The 24,037-nt window shown below is 36.3% G+C and overlaps 1 protein-coding gene across 6 annotated transcripts in view; it reads right to left on the reverse strand.

Moving 5' to 3' along the window:
- TP53BP1 (tumor protein p53 binding protein 1) overlaps window positions 1-24,037 on the reverse strand; it is a 92,860-nt gene that overhangs the window by 40,173 nt on the left and 28,650 nt on the right. For 4 of the 6 annotated variants that reach the window (XM_045539962.1, XM_045539934.1, XM_045539956.1 and 1 more), the window contains exons 7-14: window positions 22,102-22,226; window positions 21,444-21,614; window positions 20,972-21,101; window positions 19,325-19,491; window positions 17,596-17,725; window positions 16,699-16,793; window positions 12,922-13,130; window positions 2,058-3,384 (exon numbers count right to left, since the gene is read on the reverse strand). In XM_045539962.1, the coding sequence (XP_045395918.1) occupies window positions 2,058-3,384; window positions 12,922-13,130; window positions 16,699-16,793; window positions 17,596-17,725; window positions 19,325-19,491; window positions 20,972-21,101; window positions 21,444-21,614; window positions 22,102-22,226 (2,354 nt within the window). The remainder of the gene's footprint in view (window positions 1-2,057; window positions 3,385-12,921; window positions 13,131-16,698; window positions 16,794-17,595; window positions 17,726-19,324; window positions 19,492-20,971; window positions 21,102-21,443; window positions 21,615-22,101; window positions 22,227-24,037) is intronic. The other 2 variants (XM_045539950.1, XM_045539943.1) reach the window with 2 other exon arrangements.

A 24,037-nucleotide genomic window follows, 5' to 3' on the forward strand; every position in this document is an offset into this window, starting at 1 on the left:
ATGAACCTGGGACTCACCCAATTCACAGCTTTCATTCTGTCTTTTCAGACTGAAGAACTATTACTTTTTCGGTTACTCTTATTTAAATTAATCTCTTAAAGTTCAGCAACTAAACAACTATGTTTTAAGTATAGAATAATTTTTTTGCTGTTCTTTTTGCAATGCTCTTGTGAATGATTTACTTTATTTTGGACTAATCCTCTAAGTTAAAAACTATTATTCTCCCTTCATGTTCTGATTTCCAGTTAAAATTATTTTAATTTCTTTAACTTCTCCTCATAAATACTATTTTTCAGCTACTGTCTTCAACTGCTTTGTGTTGTTTGCCTAAGAACTAAAATCTTGAAGCAGAAAATCACTTACTAGAATTTTCAATAATCTGGATACCAGTAATCAGTAGTACCAGTAAAATTATAAGTTTTACTATCCCAGTGTCTAGGATAAAAAAAAGCTCACTCTGCCAATTAATAGTGTAAACAAGAATTCCTAAATACTATTAAAATAATAAATAGTATCTCAATGTTTTAGAAGCTTCTTTTGCATACAAGTTTTAAGATAATTATTTATCTTTATTTTTATTTTTTTTGAGACACATACTCTGTTGCCCAGGCTAGAGTGCAGTGGCATCATCATAGCTCAAGGCAACCTCAAACTCCTGGGCTCAAGTGATCCTCCTACCCCAGCCTCCTGAGTAGCTGGGACTACAGGTACAAACCACCATGCCCAGCTAATTTTTTTATTTTTTGTAGAGACAAGGGTCTTGCTATGTTGCTCAGGCTGGTCTCAAAGTCCTGGCCTCAAGCAATCCTCCTGCCTCAGCCTCCCAAAGTGCTAAGATTACAGGCATAAGCTACCATGCCCAGCAAAAGGGAGACCGTTAAGGCAATTAAAAAGTACTCCTAAGTAACTATATTAAAACAATCTACAAGCCCTGCTAGGTCATTAACAGTATTTAAATGTAATGAAATTATAAAAATACTCAATACTACAGAATTTTAGGTCATTCAGATAGTTCTTTACCAAAATCAGAGAAAATATATTATACAGAAGGAAAAAACACAGATCTGGGGATCAAGAGACTTAGGTTCTAGTCCCACCTCAACCACTAATTAGCCACATGACTTTAAAAAGAAGAGATTGAATCCAATAACCCCTAACTTCCTTTTTAGCTCTATCATTTCTTGTTCTGAGGAGGAAAAAACAAATCCTTACTATAAAACCTAATGAATAGGGGAAATTTTGAGAGTAAAAAGAAAGTACTAGTAATAATCACACTAGACAGTTGGTATAAATTGGGACTTTTCCAGGCAAACCAAAAGGTATGGTCACTCATACTAACAGATACAATGTTGCCCAAATACTGTTTTCTCATTTCCATATCCCTAGAAGCTTGTTTTCTTAAATTTTTATTTTAATTTTTTTGGTTTTGGAGTTTGTTTTGTTTTTATATTATATTAACTCTGGGCATTTGGAAAAGTTGAATTCTTTTCAACTAATGTCATACATGATGCTCTAAAAATATTTTAGAAAGTAATCTATGTTCTTATGTTGAATTTCATAAAATAAGATAAAGAACAAGAACTAATATATTTTCCAGTTTAAGGTTTAAGATGTATATAGGTTGAACCAAATTTTAAAACTTTACTTAATCCCCATCAAGAGGAAACAACCAATAATAGCATACTTATTAAGAGAGTTCTGAGTGCGATTTTACTGCATAGGGTAATCAAAGAAGATCCTTGTATTTCAAGGCAACTGTCAAAAAACATAGAGGAAGGTTGAGACCTAAGTAGAAAAAAACAGACTGGCACAATTTCTAAATGTTTATGTTGGCTACGTTATAAAGCTGATAAACCTCAAATGATCTATAATCCCACAAATAATTATAGATATAAAAAATACAATCCGAAATCTTAAATTTCTCAATTATCATTGGCTGTTCATAAACATAAAGCAAAGTTAATGTTAAGCCCTGACATAAATATGCCATTCTCTCCTCTCTTCCATTCCAAATCATAATTTGGCTGGAGACACAAAATAATGTACAATTCACTCACCACTAGAGCTTTCACAGAAGCTTTGTGAGGCATGGGTAGAGGCCTTCTCCAGCTGCTGAGCCTCTACATCTGGGCCTAGCTGCCTTGCATTAGCCATTTTTGAGTCTTCTGCTAATGAGTTATCTGTTTTCTCTTGAGGCTGGGGCTGCTGCATCTCCTGGTCAGGTCTCAGAGGATTATCTGCTCTCACTAAAGGCAAGGGAAGCTGTGGAGAATCCTCCCCTATAGGTTCCGTTTGTGTAATCACTGATTTCAGATCTCCTTCATATTCTATTCTCTTTTCTTCCTGGGTATCTAATCTATTCTCAGCACATGGTTCTATTTCTGGAGCAATATCCTCCCACGACTGGGAATCTGAGCCTTTTTCCACTCCCTCCAAAGGTTCACAAGAAATATCAACTCTGGGAGATGGCTCTTTCACATCTACAATGACAACACTCGAGTCCTCCGAAGTAGCTTCTTCCCAAGCTTCCTGATCTTTATGTTCCAATTCTTGGTCAAGTACTGTTAGCTTTTGGGGGGAATCAATACTAATCACACTGGTTTCAACTTCCATAGCTTCTGGGCATTCTTGTTTTGGGATTTCCTTTTGAAGACACAACCCTTGGGATTGAGTTTCAGTCAGAGAAAGATGTAATGGGACACTCTCCATATTTTCTTCTTTGGGCTCTTCTCCTTGAATTTCACAAGGAGTCTCAGGGATTTCTTCCACCTCAGATCCTGAAGACCCCTCCTCTGGATGGTGTTCTTTAATTTCCATAGCTTCCTCCTGATCTAATACACTAGAGAGTGCCTCTGACTGAGTAGCTGGAGAAGGAACTGCCTGACTCCCTGAATCACAAGTGAGATCAATACAAATGTCTTCTGCTACAGTGTCTTCTCTTTCTTTGCAACCAGAAGCTAAAATACTAATGTCATCCCTGGTCTCTGTATCATCTCCCTTTGTTTTATCATCATTCTGACTCAGTTCTACTTGGCCATCCTGTGCCGGATTCATCAGGATACTATCACTTTCAGCAGGAACAAGCTTAGAATTGGGAACTGGAGACATGGGTTCAGTTTCCTCAATCTGTGCGTTTTCTCCGTCTTCATCAATCCTATGAGAACTCAAGCTCTCCACCTTTGGAGACTGACTGTACTCACTTGTAGAAAGCATCAATTTGCAAGACTCCCCTGTCAAAGATAACCCAAGATCCTCAGTGGAATTCTTTGGTTCAATCTCTGAAGTCTTAGAATACTCAACAGTCAAAGATGAACTATGCAAATCTCCACCTTTCTTCCCATCATTTGATTGTTCTTCCAAACTTGGTGATGGAATGAAAATATCCTAAGGAAGAATAAAAAGAGAAAAAATTATCATTTGTCCATAATCATATTTCTTTTACATCTAATCTCTGGATTCATCTAAAATTTCTAAATTAGCTATTCAAGAATCAAAGAACTCTAGGACCATAATCTCAGAAACACAAAACTCATACTCACCAGTTTTTTCATCAACACGAGTCACTGTGTTTAGTGCTTTTCTCGTGAAATTACTGATCTAGAATAAGCATAATCTAAACAAAAACTTAAAAGTACTAACTTACCCTTTTAAGAGTAGGAAGAAACTTAAATTTAACTGTACATCATCAAGCTACTAAAATCATGTCATATATATATGATGGACCCTGAATTACACGGGAATCTTTTTTTTTTTTTACTCTTTTTTTTTTTTTTTAATTTCAGCTCATCATGGGGGTACTAAAGCTCAGGTTATATACATTGTCCATGTCCCGCCCATCCCCCTGAGTCAGAGCCTCAAGCGTGTCCTTTCTCCAGACAGTGCGCCTGGCACTCACCATGTAGTCATACCTCCATCCCCTCCCCCCATCCCCCCACAGGAATCTTTTGAACATATGCCTACATAGCCCACTTCAGTTCTCACAAAGTGGGCACATGTACTCATTTTACTTCTATTATTTCAAAATATGCTAGCATTCATAAAGCATATATTAAAATTTAAAGCTTACAATAACATTAGTCAACAGAGAAATGAAAATTAAAACCACAATTAAATACCATTACATACAACAAAAACAAACTTAAAATGGCTCCCCAAACCAATTATTGGTGAGGATGTGGAACAACCGCAACTCTCATACATTGCTGGTAGGAATGCAAATATACAACCACTTTGGAAAATAGTATGGCAGTATCTTGTAAAGCCAAATATACATTACCATATGACCTAGAAATTTTACTTGTAGGCATTTACCCAAGAGAAATGAAAACGTATGTTCACAGAAAGGTACGTATACAAATGATTACAGCAGTACTATTCACAAAAACCAAAAACCCAAATGTCTGTCAAGTGGTGAATGCATAAGCAAATTGTAGGCATACATATTATGGAATGCTACTCAATAATATAAATGGAATAAAATATTAATACATGCAACAATACAAACAAATCTCAAAATATGATAGGTGAAAGAGCACAAACACAAAAGACCATACAGACTTTATGATTCCAATTATGTTAAATTCTTGAAAAACCAAAACTATAGTGACAGAAAGCAGATGTGTGGTTGAGGGTGGGTGAGGGGAGCATTTTGAGGGGAGGGAGATCAAACCACAAAGGGTTATGAGGGAGCTTTTTAGGGTGAGGGAACTCTTCTATACTTTGATAGTGGTGATGGTTTGTATACGATTACCAAAATTCATGAAACTATACACTTAAAATGGCAATTTTATTTTATGTAATACCTTAATTTAAAAAAAAGAAAAAATAATACAAAGCTTAGATATATTTTTATGTAAAAATTTACATGTAGTATGTTACTCTGCCTAATATAAATGCTGTAAAACTCCAGATATAGCTGGTAAAGACATTCATTTAATACGATTTTTAAGAGAATGAAGAATCAAAATGAGTAGGCAGACATTCTGTATATTCCATAAATGCTGGTATTTCAATGTCTGGTATTATTGTTTATCTTATCAGATTATAACAATGGTCATAAATTTGAGCCTATTCATATACTCTCAGACAGTAATGAGCATAAATTGGTTCAACATTTCTAAATGGCAGTTTGGCAAAGCAAAACAGCCTTGAAATTCTATATACTCCTTAAGCCAGTAATTCCATTTCTAGGAAATAAAAGAAGCACACAGAGATTTAGCTACAAAACTATTCACTGCTACATTATTTAGAATAGGAAACAATATGAAATATCTTAAATGTCTACTGACAGGAGAACCACTTAAAAATTATGATACATCTATATTATAGAATACTTTATATCTACAGAAAGTTATATTGTAGAAGAATATTAAAAGACATAGAAAACATTCAGGCTATGCATTAAATAGGAAAAGTTTCTATTTTAGTAAAAAAATGTGAATATGTACTTCATTATAGTCTTTTTATATATTTTATATAAGTTTCATGTATTTTTAAAGTTAGTAAACATATAAAAAAAAGTTGAGAGTTGTTATTTCTTTTTTTTTGGAGACAGAGTCTCGCTGTGTTGCCTGGGCTAGAGTGAGTGCCGTGGCGTCAGCTTGCTCACAGCAACCTCAAACTCCTGGGCTTAAGCGATCCTACTGCCTCAGCCTCCCCAGTAGCTGGGACTACAGGCATGCACCACCATGCCCAGCTAATTTTTTCTATATATATATTTTTCGTTGGCCAGATAATTTCTTTCTATTTTTTAGTAGAGACGGGGTCTCGCTCTTGCTCAGGCTGGTCTCAAACTCCTGACCTCGAGCAATCCACCCGCCTCAGCCTCCCAGAGTGCTAGGATTACAGGCGTGAGCCACCGCACCTGGCCGACAGTTGTTATTTCTGATGGGATCATCATTGATGATCATATTTTCTTTTACCTGTATATTAATCTTCTGAAAAAAATATGTATTTTTTCTCTTGCTGCAAACAGTAAGTCATTTTACAAAGATTCATAGATAAGACATCACTAATAAAACTATAAATAACTGTTTTAAGAATGAAATTCACGTAACATAAAATTAATTCATTTTAAAATGAACAATTCAGTAGCATTTAGTGTATTCACAATGTCATGCAACCACCAGTTCAAAAACATTTGTATCACCCCAAAAAGGAAGCCTCATACCCATTAAGTAGTTGCCTTCCATTATAAATACTTTTTAAGCATTATCAAAGTAAATACTAATATGATTTTCTTAACAGAATTTTTACAATGTATAAGTAGAAATTCAATCTAGTCAGAATAGAATTTAAGGAGTTAACCAGCCTATCAACAAGCTACATTTCTAAAGACTGCCTGGATCTAGCCATACTGAGTGTCTGGCCTCTAATAATCCACCGTACTGAGACCCTCTGGAGGCCTAGTCAGAATAACTGAACTAAGTGAACAAAACTTTCCAAGGCTCTGGATGAAGACCAACAAAGAACTGTCAGGACTATGCTCAATATGAATCAGCTTCCAAGACTAGATAGAGTACAGATGACCTAAATCCATACTATCCAACCAGTTAAAAACTGACTTCATATATAAGAGTTTAAGAGCCATTCATTTAATCATCTATAACCTAATTTGTCATCCCTAAAATTAACATGTGCATCAAGAATGAGAAAAGGCCCCGGGAGCAGTGGCTCACACCTGTAATCCTAGTACTCTAGGAGGCCAAGGCAGGAGAATTGCTTGAGCTCAGGAGTTTAAGACCAGTCTAAGCAAGAGCAAGATCCCACCTCTACTAAAAATAGAAAAATTAGCCAGGCATCTTGGTGTGCACTTGTAGTTCCAGCTATTTGGGAAGCAGGTAGGAGGATCGCTTTAAACGCAGGAGTTTGAAGTTGCAGTGAGCTATGATGATGTCACTGCACTCTACCCGGGGCCACAGAGTAAGACTCTATCTCAAAAAAAAAAAAAAAAAAGAATGAGAAAAGTGTTAACTATTTTCTACTAATCCTCTTCTTATCCCTCACATCCTGGTAGAGAGCCAAAAAGGCTATGTAATTGACAAGTTTATTAGAAAAGAAAGAAAAAAATTCATAAACTCCCTTTGTACCAATTTTCTCTTGATTAGTAATTATCTCTTTATAAATATTTAAATCTTACAACATCAAAATTGGGCTCATTTGGACTCCAGTAACCAAGTACAGAAGAAATAACAGACGTACAAGGGTTAACCATTAAGAATAACATGTAGAAATGTGATAGATAAAAAAGTAGGGAACTTTCAAATAAAAATGGTGGATTGAATATACACATACTCAGAAAATGAGGTTTTTCTCAATCGTCAAGTGATGGTAAAGGGACTTTTATAAGCACAAATTTTCAAGCAAAGGAGAAAAGAATATTGCAAAAAAATTCTGGAGGAATGGTAATCTATTTAGCAGACTAATGAAAGCTGATTTCCTAAGCCAGCAGTGGAGAAAGCCAAGAAGGAACCAGAGTTACATCACAGTTCAACTTCCATATCCTCTCCCACTTGCCCCTCCTCTGCCCTGAAGAGAATAAAACAGAGTGCCCCAGGACAGGAGGACAAGAAGCACAGTTACTAGGAAGTACCACACTGAAAATAAGGAGATTAAATGAAAATCTACATATTGAATAAAACCTGCATCTGCCTCCCAATGCTGCCCCCCACCCAGCCCTCTTCCATTAAGAGACCTCTAGTACAATGGCAGCCACACCTGTACTCAGCAGAGAGGACGACTAGACATTTTCCTGGGGTATCTGACCAGGCCAAGATAAGTCCAGATACTGACATCAGGGGACTCCCAACAAAATGTCCCAGCAGATAACACTATAATGAATCTCAGACACAACAAACTCTAACCACTAGAGCTCAGAACTATTAATCAACTTTCTGGTATTTCACTCTTAAATATCAGCAAATAACCAAGGATTGCCAGACATCTGAGAAAAGCCTCTAATTTGAGAGATCAAAGCAAACAAAACTAACTAAAACCTATCTGGAAAAAACAGTGACTATTCCAGAGAGAAAACTTCAAAAACAAAACAAACAAAAAACAACTATTATTATTACTATCATTACAGAGATAAGATAGTATACCCACAAAACAGCATAAATGCTACTTTTTAAAAAAAGAATATTCAGAGGAAAAAAAAGAGTTTCGAAATTAAAAACCCAAAAGTAGAAATTAATAACTCAGAGAAGAATTAAAAGATGGTTGAACACAACAATTGTACCCGTAGGTATACATAAGAGAAATAAAACCATGTCCACATAAAAACTTGTGCGTAAATATACATAGCAGCATTATCCACAACAGCCAAAAAGGGGAAAACAAGCCAAATGTCCATCAACTGATAAATGAACAAACACAGCATATACATACAATGGTATTATTCAGCAACAGAAAAGAACGAAATTCTGATACATGCTACAACATAAACGAACCTTGAAAAACCTTATGCTAAATGAAAGAAGCCAGTCCAAAAAAAACATATTATTAATATATAATTCTATTTATATGAAATGTCCAGAATAGGCAAACCTATAGAGACAGAAAGTAGATTAGGGGTCTCACCGGGCTAAGGGTGGAGGAAATGGAAATGACTGCTAATGGGCGTGGGTTTTTTAGGGGGGGAATAATGAAAACATTCTAAAATTAGATGTGATGGTTGCACAATTCTGAATATACTAAAAAGCATTAGATTGTACACTTTGTTTAGACTGTACACTTTAAATGAGTGAACTGTATGTGAGTTAATCTCAGTAAAGCTATTTTTTAACAGATGGCTGAGGAAATCACTCAGAAATTTGAACAAAAAGAGAGAGAGATGATGGAAAGTACAAGATAAAATAAGAAAATGAGAAGACTATTCTAGGAGTTTCAACATCCAAACAATAGATATTCCATTAAAAAAAGAACAGAGAGGCCAGGTGTGGTGGCTCACATCTGTAATCCTAGCACTCTGGGAGGCTGAGGTGGGAGGATTGCTTGAACTCAGGAGTTCGAGACCAGCCTAAGCAAGGTGAGACCCCCATCTCTACTAAAAATAGAAAAATTAGCTGGGCGTCATGGCACGCGCCTGTAGTCCCAGCTACTTGGGAGGCTGAAGCAAGAGGATCACTTGAGCCAAGGAGTTTGAGGTTGCAGTGAGCTATGATGACACCATTGCACTCTACCCAGGGCAATAGAGCAAGACTACCTCAAAAAAAAAAAAAAAAAAAAAAAAACAGAGAAAACAAAGGGGAAGAAATTAAAGAGGTAATTAAATTTCTCTGAACTGAAGCGCCTAAGTTACTAAACTGAGAGGGCCTACCAAGTGCCCAATAGAAGGAATGAAAATAGACCCATACCAAAGGTCTGGAAATTTCAGAACACTAGGGACAAAGAGAAGATCCTACAGGATTCCAGTAAGAAAAAAACAGGTCACCTATTAAATATCAGGATCAGACTTGCTTCACACTTCTCAATAGCAGCATTGGAAGTTGGAAGAAAAAGAGCAATGCCTTCAAAAACTTTAAAGGAAAATTATTTCCAATCTAGAATGCTATATTCCCACAAACTACAAATCAATTATGACAGTAAAATAAAGGCTACTAGCCAATGTCCCCCACCAAAATGAGGGAGTAAAGCAAGTAAGAAGACACGGAGCCCAAGAGGTATCCAACATGGACAGGTAAGGAGAATCTCCAAGGACAACAGTGAACGGAGGAAACAATTACGCACCAGACATAGAGGGCAACAGTACAGATTAGAAATCAGGAGGCTTCAAAAAGAGGTTTCTTCAAAAAGTTAAAACAGAAAATTTGAGGCCCTTGGACATCCTTAAAGGAAATTTTGACAACTGATGGGGAGTCTAGGGTTGATTTAGTGAGATACAAAGAAAACTAAACAAACAACAAAGACAATTAGCAATCTCAGCAAGAAATTTGGCAAACATGGAAAACCAGTCATAACATTTCATAGGCTTTGTTGTGAACAGTGCTTACATAGTCATAATAATGTAAACAAAATAATGATCTAACCAAAATTATGATGTAATTATACTTGGAAGACAGAGAAATGGCTGAAAAAAAATTTTAAGTAGAATTTATGAAATTTAATTGTCCTATGTAGAATTATGGAGATAAGTACCAAAAGAAAAAACTTAAAAGAACTGAAAGTGGCTATCTTTGGGTAGGGGAAGGGAGAGGCCTTTTTTAACTGTGTGACTCCTTTTTTTGGCTTTTACAAATACAGATAAGTCAAATCTTTAGCTTAAAAGCTATGTTGTAAAGGTACTCTTGAGAGATTTTTAGGAGGCATGCACTGCACTGGCTGAGGCCGTGGTCCCCAACCTTTTTGGTACCAGGGACCGGTTTCATGGAAGACAGTTTTTCCACGGACTGGGGAGGGAGGTAGAGCTTAGGCAGTGATGCGAGGCCCTATTTTCCTAACAGGCCACAACCGTACCAGTCTAATGCCACAGGGCTGAGGCATCTTAAAATATGAGATCAAAGAAATCTGACTAGCGTTTCTTAGATTCCAAGAATCTTTGAACTATGTTCCGAATCATTCCTCTCAAGTTTTCATTGCTGGTTTTACAGCTGCCTCTGAACGTCTTCGGTAAATGCTAAAGGTAGAAAAGTTTCTTCAACCGTGCTTTCTTCTTCAAAAAGTCAGTTCTCCCTCTGTGGGCTAGGCATCATTTCTCTCCACTGGTAGAGATACCTTTGCAAAGACATTCATTCCTATAGAAGTCCTGTTTGGTCACCTGTAACCATTCCTTTTTGTACCAGCGCAAGAAAATTCTCAGTGCTCTGTGTGCTTATAGCTCATCCTTAAATCTTGATGACTCCTGTAAATTATTAACATTCACATTTTTTTTTAAAACAAGGTCTTGCTATATCATCCAGACTGGTCTCAAACTCCATGCCTAAAGCCTCCCAGCCAAGTCTCCCAAGTAGCTGGGATTACAAGGCACATGCCATCACACCCAGCTATTTTCACATATACATTTGATATAGATAAAAGCTGAAGAAAAAGTTGTATGACGGTTGAACATCCACTTCACCTATAGGCAACCTTGTCTTCAAGCCTTTCACTGCCAGCAATAGCTACCCTTATGCAGCAGTTGCCAAGTGCAAAGCACTATTCTAGGCATTTTATATATATTAACTCATTTGTCCTTCACAACTACTCGATGAGGTAGGTAGTATCAATATCCCCATTTGATTGATAAGCAAACTGAAGCTCAGTTTCAATTGGTCACAAAGACTGTAATGACAGAGCCAGAAGTGAGTCCAGGAAGTTCTGACTCTAGAGTCCTTGTTCTTAACCACTCCAACAAATTGTCTCTAATGATTTGCATACAAAGGAATTCTTCAACAAAACAAATTTTAAAACTCCAAAAAGCAATTAAATTTGTTTACTCCTAACTGTCCCCTCTTCATTAAATTTATGACATATTTCATTACTATTCACTTTCAAATTTTACTTTTAAATATAAACCCTTGTTACAACACTGCAAACTGAAAGATATGAAAGTTGTTCTCCCAATAACACTACAACAATTGCCCCATTTAAGGTCTTAGACGAACAGGCATCTAGACTGAACATTCAATACAGTCATTTGGATTTAATTAAGGACCTTCAATTCACTATGACACCTGAATTTCATTTCTTTAAATATTTAAATTTAAAATTACACAAATTAGTTTTCTCTTCCTTTTAGAAGGAAATACACATCAGAAAACTAAAACCCATCTTGATACGCTCACTACAGGAATTACACCGACAACAGATAAAACCCACTTAGAGAAATAACACACAACTTTTAAAAGGATAAGGCCGGGCACGGTGGCTCACGCCTGTAATCCTAGCACTCTGGGAGGCCGAGGCAGGTGGATCGTTTGAGCTCAGGAGTTCAAGATCAGCCTGAGCAAGAGCAAGACCCCGTCTCTACTAAAAAAATAGAAAGAAATGAGCTGAACAACTAAAAATATAGAGAAAAAATTAGCCGGGCATGGTGGTGCACGCCTGTAGTCCCAGCTACTCGGGAGGCTGAGGCAGAAGGATCGCTTGAGCCCAGGAGTTTGAGGTTGCTGTGAGCTAGGCTGATGCCACAGCACTCTAGCCCGGGCAACAGAGTGAGACTCTGTCTCAATAAATAAATAAATAAAATAAAATGGTAATATGAACACAATATAACACTGAAAATTATTATGACACAATGTTAACTGGAAAAAGAAAACTAAAGTTGTATCTCTGCTATAAACAACTTCATTTTTTAAAAACAGAGGCATGTGGAAACACAAAATGACAGCACTAGTTGTGTTAAGGTAGAATAATGATTTATGTTCCCTTTCAATTTTCAGAAAGTTTAAAGACATAGGAAATTTAAACATGAAAAATATAACAAGATGTTAGGAAATGTTGTAAATGTTCTAAAACTGGATTGTGATGACAATTGCACAACTCTGTCAATTCACTAAAATATCACTAAATTATAAACTTACAATGGGTGAATTTTATGGTTCATAAATTATACCTTAGTAAATCTGTTTTTAAAAAAATGTTAAGAGACAGTCTCCTTCTCAGGTCCTTGAAAAATAGCAGACATTAAAGTCAGTTGTAGGTAGAAAGATTGCTCTTTATTATTTATAGATAACTGGTAATTATCAATAAGTAATCACATTCATAGTGGCCTCTTGGTTATATACTTAGATCCTATCCATGCTATCAGGTAGGAAAACTTATGAAAATTATCTCTACTTTAGAGATCAGAAAAACAGATCAGGGATGAGAAGTGTCACGCCCAGTACCAAAACTGGATATTAATGTAAAGTTTAAGTCAATATGTAATATAAATGCAAAATAAAACACCTAATGGATGAAAAAAAAAATGTTAAGAGAAAAAAAAACTCTTTCTACAATACTTACATGAGAAAACTCAGGCTGGGATGGGATAGGAAGTGAACCAGGAGTGAAGACTGGTGTGCTCTGAGATACTGGTGTTGAGGCTTGTGGTGATATAGTGGGCTCAGATGGGAGAGGGGGCTTCTCTATCTCCACTGGTTCATCATCTTGCAGTTTCTTCTGAAAAGGCTCTCCTCCTTCTGCAGATAACACTGACATGTCCATTGGCTCATCTGGTTTAAAACAGGAAAAACAAATTGAGAAATAATCACTCATCAATATTACTCACGTTCCAACACTACTAACAACAATTACATTACAGAAATTTCTGCTCTAAAAAAATAGTGATATAACTTTTAGAAAAGCTGAAAGAATAGTAGTAGACTGGGTCCTAGCAATACGGGGGTGGGGAGAGGTCCATGCTGCTTTTTTAGGTATAGATGAAAATTGGGTTCATCTGGAGATACCCACCCATTCATAAGAAATGTTAAATTAACTTGGCTCTTCTAAGCTCCTTTCCTGATAACAGCTCAGTTTTTCACATTTTGTGTAGGAATGCCCAGATTAATGGCACCTAATTTAACCATCATATATTCTGCCACAGGCCTTGAAAGACAGTGTACTTGTCACCACTCTAAATAAATACAGTATGTACATATTTATAAACTCATTACATTTGCACTAACAACTGCTAACTGTAGAGATAAATGTCAGTACAAATATAGAGGAAGAAAGAAAAATCTATCAATGCCAATCAGCACTGATTTAATCAAACAACTAAGAAGACACTAATCCTGACACAAATTGCTCAGGAGGAAACATATACACAAAACACTATTTTACCACAGGATACTACCCACCTATAGGCTAACAGGACCCTCCTTGGAGCAAGTTTAGCTAGCTAGGCATTTGATTTATTATCCTTTTTCCCCATATATATCTTACAACTTGACCCCAACGAGGCTTCCTCTAGACCACTCGCAGGCTATGTATGACATATAGTTTTTCCCCATAATCCACATTCATGCTACCAGCTACTCATACCCCATCCTCAATACCTACCCTTGCTGCTTAGCTTGGTCTCTACCAGTCTAATGCTAATTTGGGATCTGGTGAGACAGGCCTTTAATACACTACACCATAGCTGTGTTAAGTATTTTCACTGCATCTTTTGAACTTTCTTGCCATGACAAAGCACATTAAGGACCTGCTGAACGAATAAATACAAAAGCATATATAGTCTCACAAACACTGATGCACATATTAAGCAAATGTATTAAATCTAAAATACAACTGACAAGGGTAAATACAATGTGTTACATGGAAAAAAGGAAACTAAATCATATACATAATGATGCCAATTGTGTAAAAAAACTTTTTATATTTATGCACTGAAAACACTGTGAAATATATCTAAATATACTAATTATAACTATATCTGGATTGTAGTATCATAAGAGATTTTTGTTTTCTTTTCATTAATTTCCTATATGCTTTCCAGACTTTCTACAGTGAGTACTGATTATGTTTATAATCGGGGAGAATGCACTTTTAATACAATTACTTTTATATTTTTTTCAATGTTGACACTACAGATGGAAGAAGCTTCTAAGAATTAATCAAACTTAACTTGCATTAACAGTTTTCTGTAGAATGAATTCACCTTTTTTTTTTTACTGAAGATATCACTAATCATGTTATGCTTACAGTATCAGTCCATTTGGATACATACAGCTGATTTCAAGAGAAAATAGCAAGAGACAAACTTTGTGGCAGAAAAAATCTAAGATCAAATTGTGACATGGATAAATTACACTTGAAGAACTGTTAAATATATGTCTATAATTACATTACTCAAGGGCAAAGAGAAGGGTATCATAGGAGGCATATACATGACAGACAAAAGCACAGGCTCTGGAGGCAGGTGTCTGAGTTCAAATCCTGCCCCTACAACTTTATTAGTTGTAAAATCTCTCTGTGCCTCCATTTCCTTATCTGTAAGATGAGGATAAAAGTAACACTTACTTCTTAGGATTGCTGTGAGAATTCAAGGAGAAAAACCATAGAGAAACACCTAGAACTGTCTGATAAGTGCTCAATAAATAAAAGCTCTTATACCATTATTTGTATGTGAAAGAAGGAAAAGGAGAAAATCATGAAATTTATTGGAAAAGGATTTTTAGAAATTATAGCAATTTAGAATTATCTTGAATGATTGGCTCGGAGACCAGGGCAAAGCAAAAGAGGTTTAAACAGTGAGATAAATTAGGTGAGTGAAAAGGAAAGCTTTCTTGTGAATAAAGTTAATATAAAATCATTCAGTTATCAAAGGAGGAAGTGAATGAAGCTAAAAATTTTTGGCCAGGTATGGCGGCTCATGCCTATAATCCCAGCACTTTGGTAAGCCAAGGCGAGAGGATCACTTGAGGCCAGTTCAAGACCAGCACGGACAATATAGTGAGACCACTGCTCTACAAAAAAAGTTTTTAAAAAATTATTTAGGCATGGTGGCGAGGAACTGTAGTCCTAGCTACTCAGGAGCCAGAGGTAAAAGGAACACTTGAGCCCAGGAGTTCAAGCTGACAAAATTTTTACTACCTGCTCCTTGACTAAATCTATTTTAATAATAGCAAAACTAGGCCTAGCATGGTGGCTCACACTATAATCCTAGCACTTTGGGAGGCCAAGGCAGGAGAACTGCTTGAGGCCAGGAGTTCAAGGCCAGCCTGAGCAAGAGCAAGACTCCATCTCTATAAAAAATAGAGAAAGTAGCTGGGTGGAGTGGCACACACCTATAGTTTCAGCTAGTTGCAAGGCTGAGGCAGGAGGATCACCTCAGCCCAGGAGTTGGAGTTTGCAGTGAGCTATGATGACGCCACTGCACTCTAACCCAGGTGACAAGGCGAGACTCTCTCTCAAGATAATAATAACAATCATAGCAAAAATAACCTACAAAGACTGTAAGAACAATTGCCGATTCTCTCTCACCAGAAACAGTTAGGAAACTACTAGGTCACTAGTAATAAGCCCAGTTCTACCCCATACTAATTCTTTTGAGTTCAACTTTTAAAAATTAAAATTTTCCCTTAAGGGCCTTTTTATAAATTGAGCCAATAATACAGAAATCTCAGAAGAATTAGTGCTAGAAAAGCAAAGAACTAAAAGCATTTTACACTAGGCCATATCCCTGAAAGTTAGACAGACATGAGTCCTACTGAATAGTGTAGGTCACCAGTGTTCTAAAGTAGCGGTCCCCAACCTTTTTGGCACCAGGGACCAGTTTTATGGAAGACAATTTTTCCATGGACGGGGGATGGGGGATGGTTTCAGGATGATTTACGCACATTACCTTTACTGTGCAGTCAAAACCTCTCTTCTAATGATAATCTGTATTTGCAGCCACTCCCCAGCACTAGCATCACTGCCTCAGCTCCACCTCAGATCATCAGGCATTAGATTCTCATACAGAGCACGCAACCTAGACACCTCGCATGTGCAGTTTACAGTAGGGTTCGTGCTCCTATGAGAATCTAATGCCACCGCTGATCTGACAGGAGGTGGAGCTTATAGGTGATGTGAGTGATAGGGAGCAGCTGTAAATACATATTAAGCTTCTCTCGCCCTCTGTTCACCTCCTGCTGTGTGGCCCAGTTCCTAACAAGCCATAGACCGGTACCAGTCAGCAGCCCAGGGTTTAGGAAATGCAGTTCTAAAGTACAAAGAAACAGTACATTTCGCAAGGCAGAAGAAGTGCTGCTTCTCTTCTAATCTGAGATCAACAGACAGATCAAGAGAGCTCACCTTTTCTCCCTTCTTGCTCTGTGGGACTGCTAGGAACGATAAAAGGGGTAGATCGGAAAGCATCGGGGGAAGGAGCAACAAGATCTGAGGAATTCCTTTATATAAAGAGAGAATCACAGGTTATTTTACTACAGCCACAGTTTTGCATTTCTGTATTTGTTTTTACTTTTTAATAGCAAAAATATCTAAGTCATTCAGATAAATACTTATCATTTCTCCCAAACAGCAACCTGAGGCTGGCAGAAGAACCATGAATACTTCAATAACTATTTCCCACACCAGACATTCCTAAAATAAGAATTTTTTTTTTAAAAAAGAGCAAAGCGAATGACCAGACACAAGGACACCATGATTGAAAAGCAGGATGAGCAAGTGCTAGGAAATAAAATTCATTTACAGATTTGAGACATAAAAAAAATTTACTCTATTTTTTTGCCTAATAATAGGAAGACCGTGCACACTGTTATTTAAAAACAGAGACAAAAACAAAACAAAAAACATAAAGCAAATCTCTTTGCCCTAACATAGAGATCGAGAAATTCAACTACTGTCAACTATAACAACTTATTCTCCACCCTATGTTGTTAAATAGAAAGAACTGCTAGTAAAAGAGGAGCAGATGCTAGTTTTGGATGTATAACATTTTCTAAATAACTGGCCATTTTCTTTCCTAGTGAAACCTTTAGGCTACTATTATAAAACCTCCAAATGAGAAAACAGACTAATCTGCCTTCAACAGTTCCACTTAGTTCTCATCCTAAAAATTCTAAAGCCTAAATTCTACCTGTTGGTTTCAAAAAGAATTCTGGACTAGCTGGCAATTTTAGCTTTCTCAGCCTTAGTCTAAGACCCTCAGACACATATTGCCTTGGCACAAGCTATTCCTGGCTTACTTACGTGGAAAGACTCTCCTGAACAAGGGACCTCTGACCAGAGAGCTGCAGGAGGTGCAGAGTGGCGGCAGGTGTGGAAGCCAGAGAACACCCACCTTCCTCCCTTGAAGGAGTAGAGCAACCATCAGAAGCTACTGGGAAAAAAAAAAGAAATTCCAGTTGCATTTATTTCACAAATTGACATAACTGACTTGTCAAAAAACCAATCAGTATTGCAAAGAGTAATATCTGTATTTCCAACCATCTTCCAAGAGGGCAGAAGTTATTTTTTAATTGCAGTACAATTAATGGAATGCCACAATAATATAAATCTTGAGTGAACATTAAACCCTTCCTCCCAATGGGTTTCTTGAATAAAAAATTGATGAAAAGAGTTTCTTAATCCTTTCTGTCATGATCGAAGCTTAGAGAGGAAAAGCCAGAATCCTTATACTTCTACTCGGCTGCTCTTTTTTCTTGTGATGCTTCTATTATAAGTAAAGCTCATGCCATGATGCAGATGGGAGAAGTCAAAACAATACGTATGATACCTGATGATATGAATGCAGCAATTTTCATGATTAGAACTTCAGCCTCCTCAAAGGAGACAGAAAATACTAATGCATTAGTAAAAGGATATATGAGCAACCATTACTGACTTACACTATGAAGAGTTTCTCTCCTGTAGGTCCCTTCTTCTTAGCAATAAAGTATTAACTATATTAATCCCAAGTGTAAAGGAATTTCTTAAATACAGTCTTATAGCTTTAGTGAGAAACTAAAAAAGGTTTGTTGGTAACCCTTTGAATGTCTTACACAGCAACCTATATGAGAACACTAGCCTTCTTCCCTTACCTTCTTACAACCAACATGTTATTTTACTGGTTATTACTGAAGCTTTCTGGCTGTCTGAGGTTGTAAAATAAAAGGCTGGTGGCGGTTTAAAAAGTGTGAAACAAACACCACTGCAGTCTTTATTTATTTGTGTCCTTTCTGCTAGACTTTACCTTCCTATTTGATGAACTAATAAACAGATAAGTTTATTATAACTATTACCCAGGTGAGTATGAAAAACTTAAACTTAATTATGATATTTGAGATTTTTTTAAATAAATTTCTTATTTTTAAAATAGGTCTGGGTAGCATACTGATACAGCAAAACTCTTTTATGATTTTATACAAATATTTCTGTCATTGCAACAGTTTATTCCGTTTTATTATGCATTTTATTTTCTTATGTATTTTTATTTTGGGGGAACTTGCCTTTATTTATTTCTTTTTTTTTCAATTTTAATAGATTTGGGGCATACAAGTTGAATTCCATTGCATGTACATATTGTAGAGTGGAAGTCTGGGCTTTTGGTGTACCCATCACCTGAATAGTGTACATCATACCCTATAGGTAATTTTTCATCCCTCACCCACTGCCAGCCTCCCCCTTATTGAGTCTCCCACATTTAGATTTGAAGATGCAGTAAGCACATGACAGAAAAAGAAATAGCTACTGTCCATAATAAATTTACTATATTAGCTGTTATTCTTCAATATCTCATTTCCAAAAAAGAGAAAATTATGTTAAAATGTTAACTAGTAATCATGCCCAAAAAGCCATTCTCACTAATTAACAAGAAATATATTTTTCTTCCACATCACAAACAAGTTTGCATACTTATAAAATGCATTCTAACTTAAACAGTAGCCTCAGAACTAAAATCTGGAGAAGAGGAGCAGTAGCAACTAATAACTCTTGGTACCTGTTTTATTGCTCTGGTCAAACAAGTCTTCCTGAGTTGACAAAACCTCAGGCTCTGGGGACTTCTGAATCTGCAGTCCACCTTCTAGAAATTCTTGAGCAGACATTTGTTCTGATGTTTCTATAGCAGCAGGAGACACTTTAGGACTAGAAGACATATCCTCTGACCTAGAAAATTCACATCACCAGCAAAGAAAGTTACTAAGTCAAATGATTTCATCCTTTAACTAAAAAGCTTTTCTTGTTTTTCTTTAATAATTTCAAAAATTCCAGTGGCTCTAATCTACATAATTATCTACTGAAAATAAAATAAGCTGTTCTTTATAATGATATAAAGCCCTTTGCCCATTTCAAAGCCTGTCTCACTCCCTCACGCAACAATACCTCTCTTGAACTCTGTTCAATGCTGTGCTGCATGCTTTCCAGGATTTCTAATGAGTGATTTTGGGATTTTTGTTATATATGCTGTTATCTAGACTGTATGAAGGATTTTGATCCAGATCATGATACCAGTAAGGAGAGCTGTCGAAACAATGACCTTCCTCAGCAAAGTGCTTGATGTGAATTACCCTCCATACTAGTGCTACACACTTCTTCTGCTGACCTTTTCCATTTGATCCACCCAACCCAAGTCCCAAACCAAGACTGCTTCACACCTGTACTATTAACATATGTAAGGCATACATTGCTGGCCCCTTTCCAGAGATTTATGAGGTTTACTTATTCTACCACTCCCTAGAGTACATAAAATAGCATAACTAGCTGGAAGGCAACATCCTAAAGAAAAGCCTAAAAAGTTAGCCACTGTTAAGCTGAGTGTTTTACATGAGAATGACAACTTCTCTTGATATTCAACTTTGTGCAGAAGGAAATAACAAAACAATACTAAATGTTTATTCATCCCTTCCCACAAATTGGAAGCATACCGGTTTTCCTCTGCCATATCCAAACTTCAGTTGTTGGCCAGAGACAATGGAGCTTTGGGTATAATAATCACTATGGGACAGAGTAGAGGTATATTCCTCATTTCCCACCAAGTTAAGAGCCTAAAAGACTTGAGAAAATCCACACATCTATCTATACCATAAACTACCAGAAGCAGGATATCTGAGGACCCAAAGGAATCTAGGTGCTCCTCAAACATAGAAATAGTACGTTTTCAAATATAATATTCATGCAACTCTTCATAATACCAGAGAGGTCAGGAAGACCTCCCTCAGAAAGACAGAGCCTGTACAAACAAAGATCACACAGGAGGAGTGGCAACCAAAGATTAAGGAGTCATACTTATAGTTATAGCAGCAATAAAACAGCTTTGTAGTATGCCTAAAGATGAGTAGCTAGGCCTGGTGGCATGTGCCTGTGGTCCCAACTACTCGAGAGGCTGAGGCAGGAGGATAACTTTACCCCAGGAGTTCAAATCCAGCCAGGCCAACAAAGCAAGACCCCTGTTTCTTAAAAAAAAAAAAAAAAAGAGGACACAAGACAACATCATAAATAATCAGTGTTTCTTCTGGACCAGAAATATGCCCAGCATAAGGAGAAAAAAAATCAACAGTTTCTAAAAATGTTTCCACCTGACAAAATGAAATTTGTATAACCCTATAGCAAAAACCCATAGATACCTTAGAGAAACAACATGGTTTACCTTGTAGGTGGCAGATTTTGGTCTTCTACCACATGTACATCTTTACTGGGCTGTGCTGTCACAGGGACATCCTTGCTGGGCTGTTCTGCCGTGGTGATATCTTCCTTGGATTGTTCTTCATGCTTAATTGCTTAGAAGAAGACAGGAACGAGAGGTTTAATTTTTCAAAGTACTAGAAGCAATTCTAAATGCTTTCTAAAAGGCAAAGATTTTAATAGAAATAAGTTCAATTTAAAAATATATACAGGCATCATTCCAAAAAGAAAAATAACCAATAACCCCCTTATAGAAAACTTCAATTGCAAGCCATCAACTGACAAGTATCTACCAGACAACTCCACAACCATACTATATTACTTAGATTATATTAACTTGGATAACTATAAAACTTACCAAGGAAAAAATAACTACCTCTGTCATGAAAGGAAAACACTTATAAACAACTCCAAATGTCATAAAACATGTTTCATACCAGTATTAGCATCCACATCAGATAGCCTGGGATAGCCAGAGTTGGTGGTTACTGACTGTAGATGCTCTTTGTCCACTTCATATGTCATAGTATGTTCTTCAACATCCTGACTCTGGGAGAGTTCCAGAACCCCAAACCCTAACTGTGATGAGGCAGGATCTAGGAACAAAACTTGAAGAAATTAGGTATCATCCCACATTATGCATTGTGCAAGCTGCTGTTCCTCAGTAAAAGAGGGTCATGTTAAGTCCTTCACATCAAAGCTCTGCCCCTCCAAATTTTTCAAAATAAATAAATGCATTAAAAATGGAGGAAAATGTGTAAAGAAGTAAAAAATTACATACTATAAAGACTTATAAGCACAGCATTTCACATTGTACTTCTACACCAAAAAGCACACATTCCAAAAATATTTGAAAAATAATGAACAAAAGGAAGAAAACTCAATAAGCAGAAAAGGAGCTATCTAACGAGCTACAAATTCCTGAATACTAAATTAGTTTGAAAATTTTAGATTACTAGCAAATTTTTTAATGACTCTTAGTTTAACCATGAGAACTCTATAACCTGATAAAGAGGAGAAATTTAGACACCTGCATGCTCATGTTAAAGGAACTTAGAATATCTATCTACTATTCTGAAAAAGTCACAAGGCTACCTTCAGCACCAAAGGAGTGTGTGGTATTATCTGAAGTATCTTCTTTCTCTTTCTCCTTCTCTTCCAACTCTTCTTCCTTCTCTTCCCCCACAGCAGGAGCAGATTCCACTGACATTCCCAGAATACTATACAGCAGAAAGATGTGTTCTCAGATAGGACGGGACACATTGCTCAAAGCACTCTGAATTTTACTTTAACTCCCCACACATACCAATCACCTCCTAGCTAAAGTTGAAAAGGTAAAAAACTTCACCCTTACAGCGCATTTTTTTACAGAAAGCACCTAAAGGTTAGTAACTCAAAATATTGTATATTAAGTAACACAAAAATTAAACAAAAGGCACAAACATACTTGAATTTTATCTTTCTTGAACAAGGATAGAAAAATCTTGCATTCAAAAGAATTACTGACAAGAGATGTACACTGGATGAGCAGGGAAGGGCCTCAAAAAACACTTGGCCGGGTACAGTGGCTCACGCCTGTAATCCTAGCACTCTGGAAGGCCAAGGCAGGAGGACGGGTTGAGACCAGGAGTTCAAGATCAGCCCGGGCAACATAGCAAGACCTTGTCTCTATAAAAAATTTTTAAAATTAGGCATGGTGGCATACACCTGTAGTCCCAGCTAATTGGGAGGCAGAGGCAGGAGGGTCACTGGAGCCTAGGAGTTTGAGGTTGCAGTGAGCTATCATGATGCCATTGCACTCTACCCTGGGCAACAAAGTGAGACCTTGTCTCAAAAAAAAAAAAAAAAAAAAAAAGCCACTTTAAATTGGACAAAGTTCACAAAAATATTTTAGTCAACAATCTTAGATACATATATAAAACCAGAGTGTCCAAACAAAATTCAGGTAAGAGGTCTGTATATTTTCAAAAGAAGTTAACACCACAGGTCAAAAAACATAATAAACTTAAAAGACAACAAATTAGGAAAAAGTATTTGCAACAAATGTAACAAAATATTAGTTTCCATAAAACATAAAGAATTCATAAAAAGAACCCCAACATATAAATGGACAAATGACAGAACTCAAAAAAATAAATATAAGCATCTTTAAACATGTAAAAAAATCAGAGAAACTATTTGTTGCCAATTAAATCAGAAAACAAAAATTTTTAAATACTGTATCACTATTCAGTGTTACCCAAACTAAGGTGAGATAAGCATCATCATACAATGCTTATGAGAGTATAAATAAATGGATCCTTCTGGAGAACAATTCAGAAATATGCAACAAAAGCTTTAAAAAATATTCATAGCCACTAATTCCAATTATAAAAAAAAATTTTAAATATGGAAAGATCTTTATTTGTAGAAATTTATTTCTCAAAGTTTACTCTTATTAAGAAACAACCTGTAAGTTCAGCATTAAGGAAATGATCAAATAATTTCATAATCTACTAAATGAAAAGTTATGCCACCATATGTGAAATGTATGTGAACCTAGATTGGATACTGGATCCAATCAATCAATCCATCAACCAATAAAACAACATAAAACATATCTTTGATACCATTGAGAAAATCTGAATATGAACTGTAATATTAGGCATTATGCAATTATTATTTTCTTAAGTGTGACAATGGTACCATGATAACGTACTTATTCTTAGAGGATGAATACTGAAGTATTTAAAGGGAAGTATGACAAAGAACTATGATGTCGGCAACCTAGTTTCAAACAATTCAGCCCCTCAAAAAAATATATAATACATGCACACACACAGAGAGAACAAATGTGTGCTCTTTTACCTCTTCTGCAAGTTTAAACTTTTAAAATAAAAAACTAGAGGAAAATGTTAATAGTTTTAATTGTCATGGGAAAAATGTTCATGTTGTGAATCAAAAAGGTCAGCAAACATACAAACTTTTACATCCCACATGATGTCAACTATGTAAACCAAATGCATTAAAAAAAGAGGGAAAATATACCAAA

Source organism: Lemur catta, chromosome 1, assembly GCF_020740605.2.
Source record: "Lemur catta isolate mLemCat1 chromosome 1, mLemCat1.pri, whole genome shotgun sequence".
Lineage (NCBI taxonomy): Eukaryota > Metazoa > Chordata > Mammalia > Primates > Lemuridae > Lemur > Lemur catta.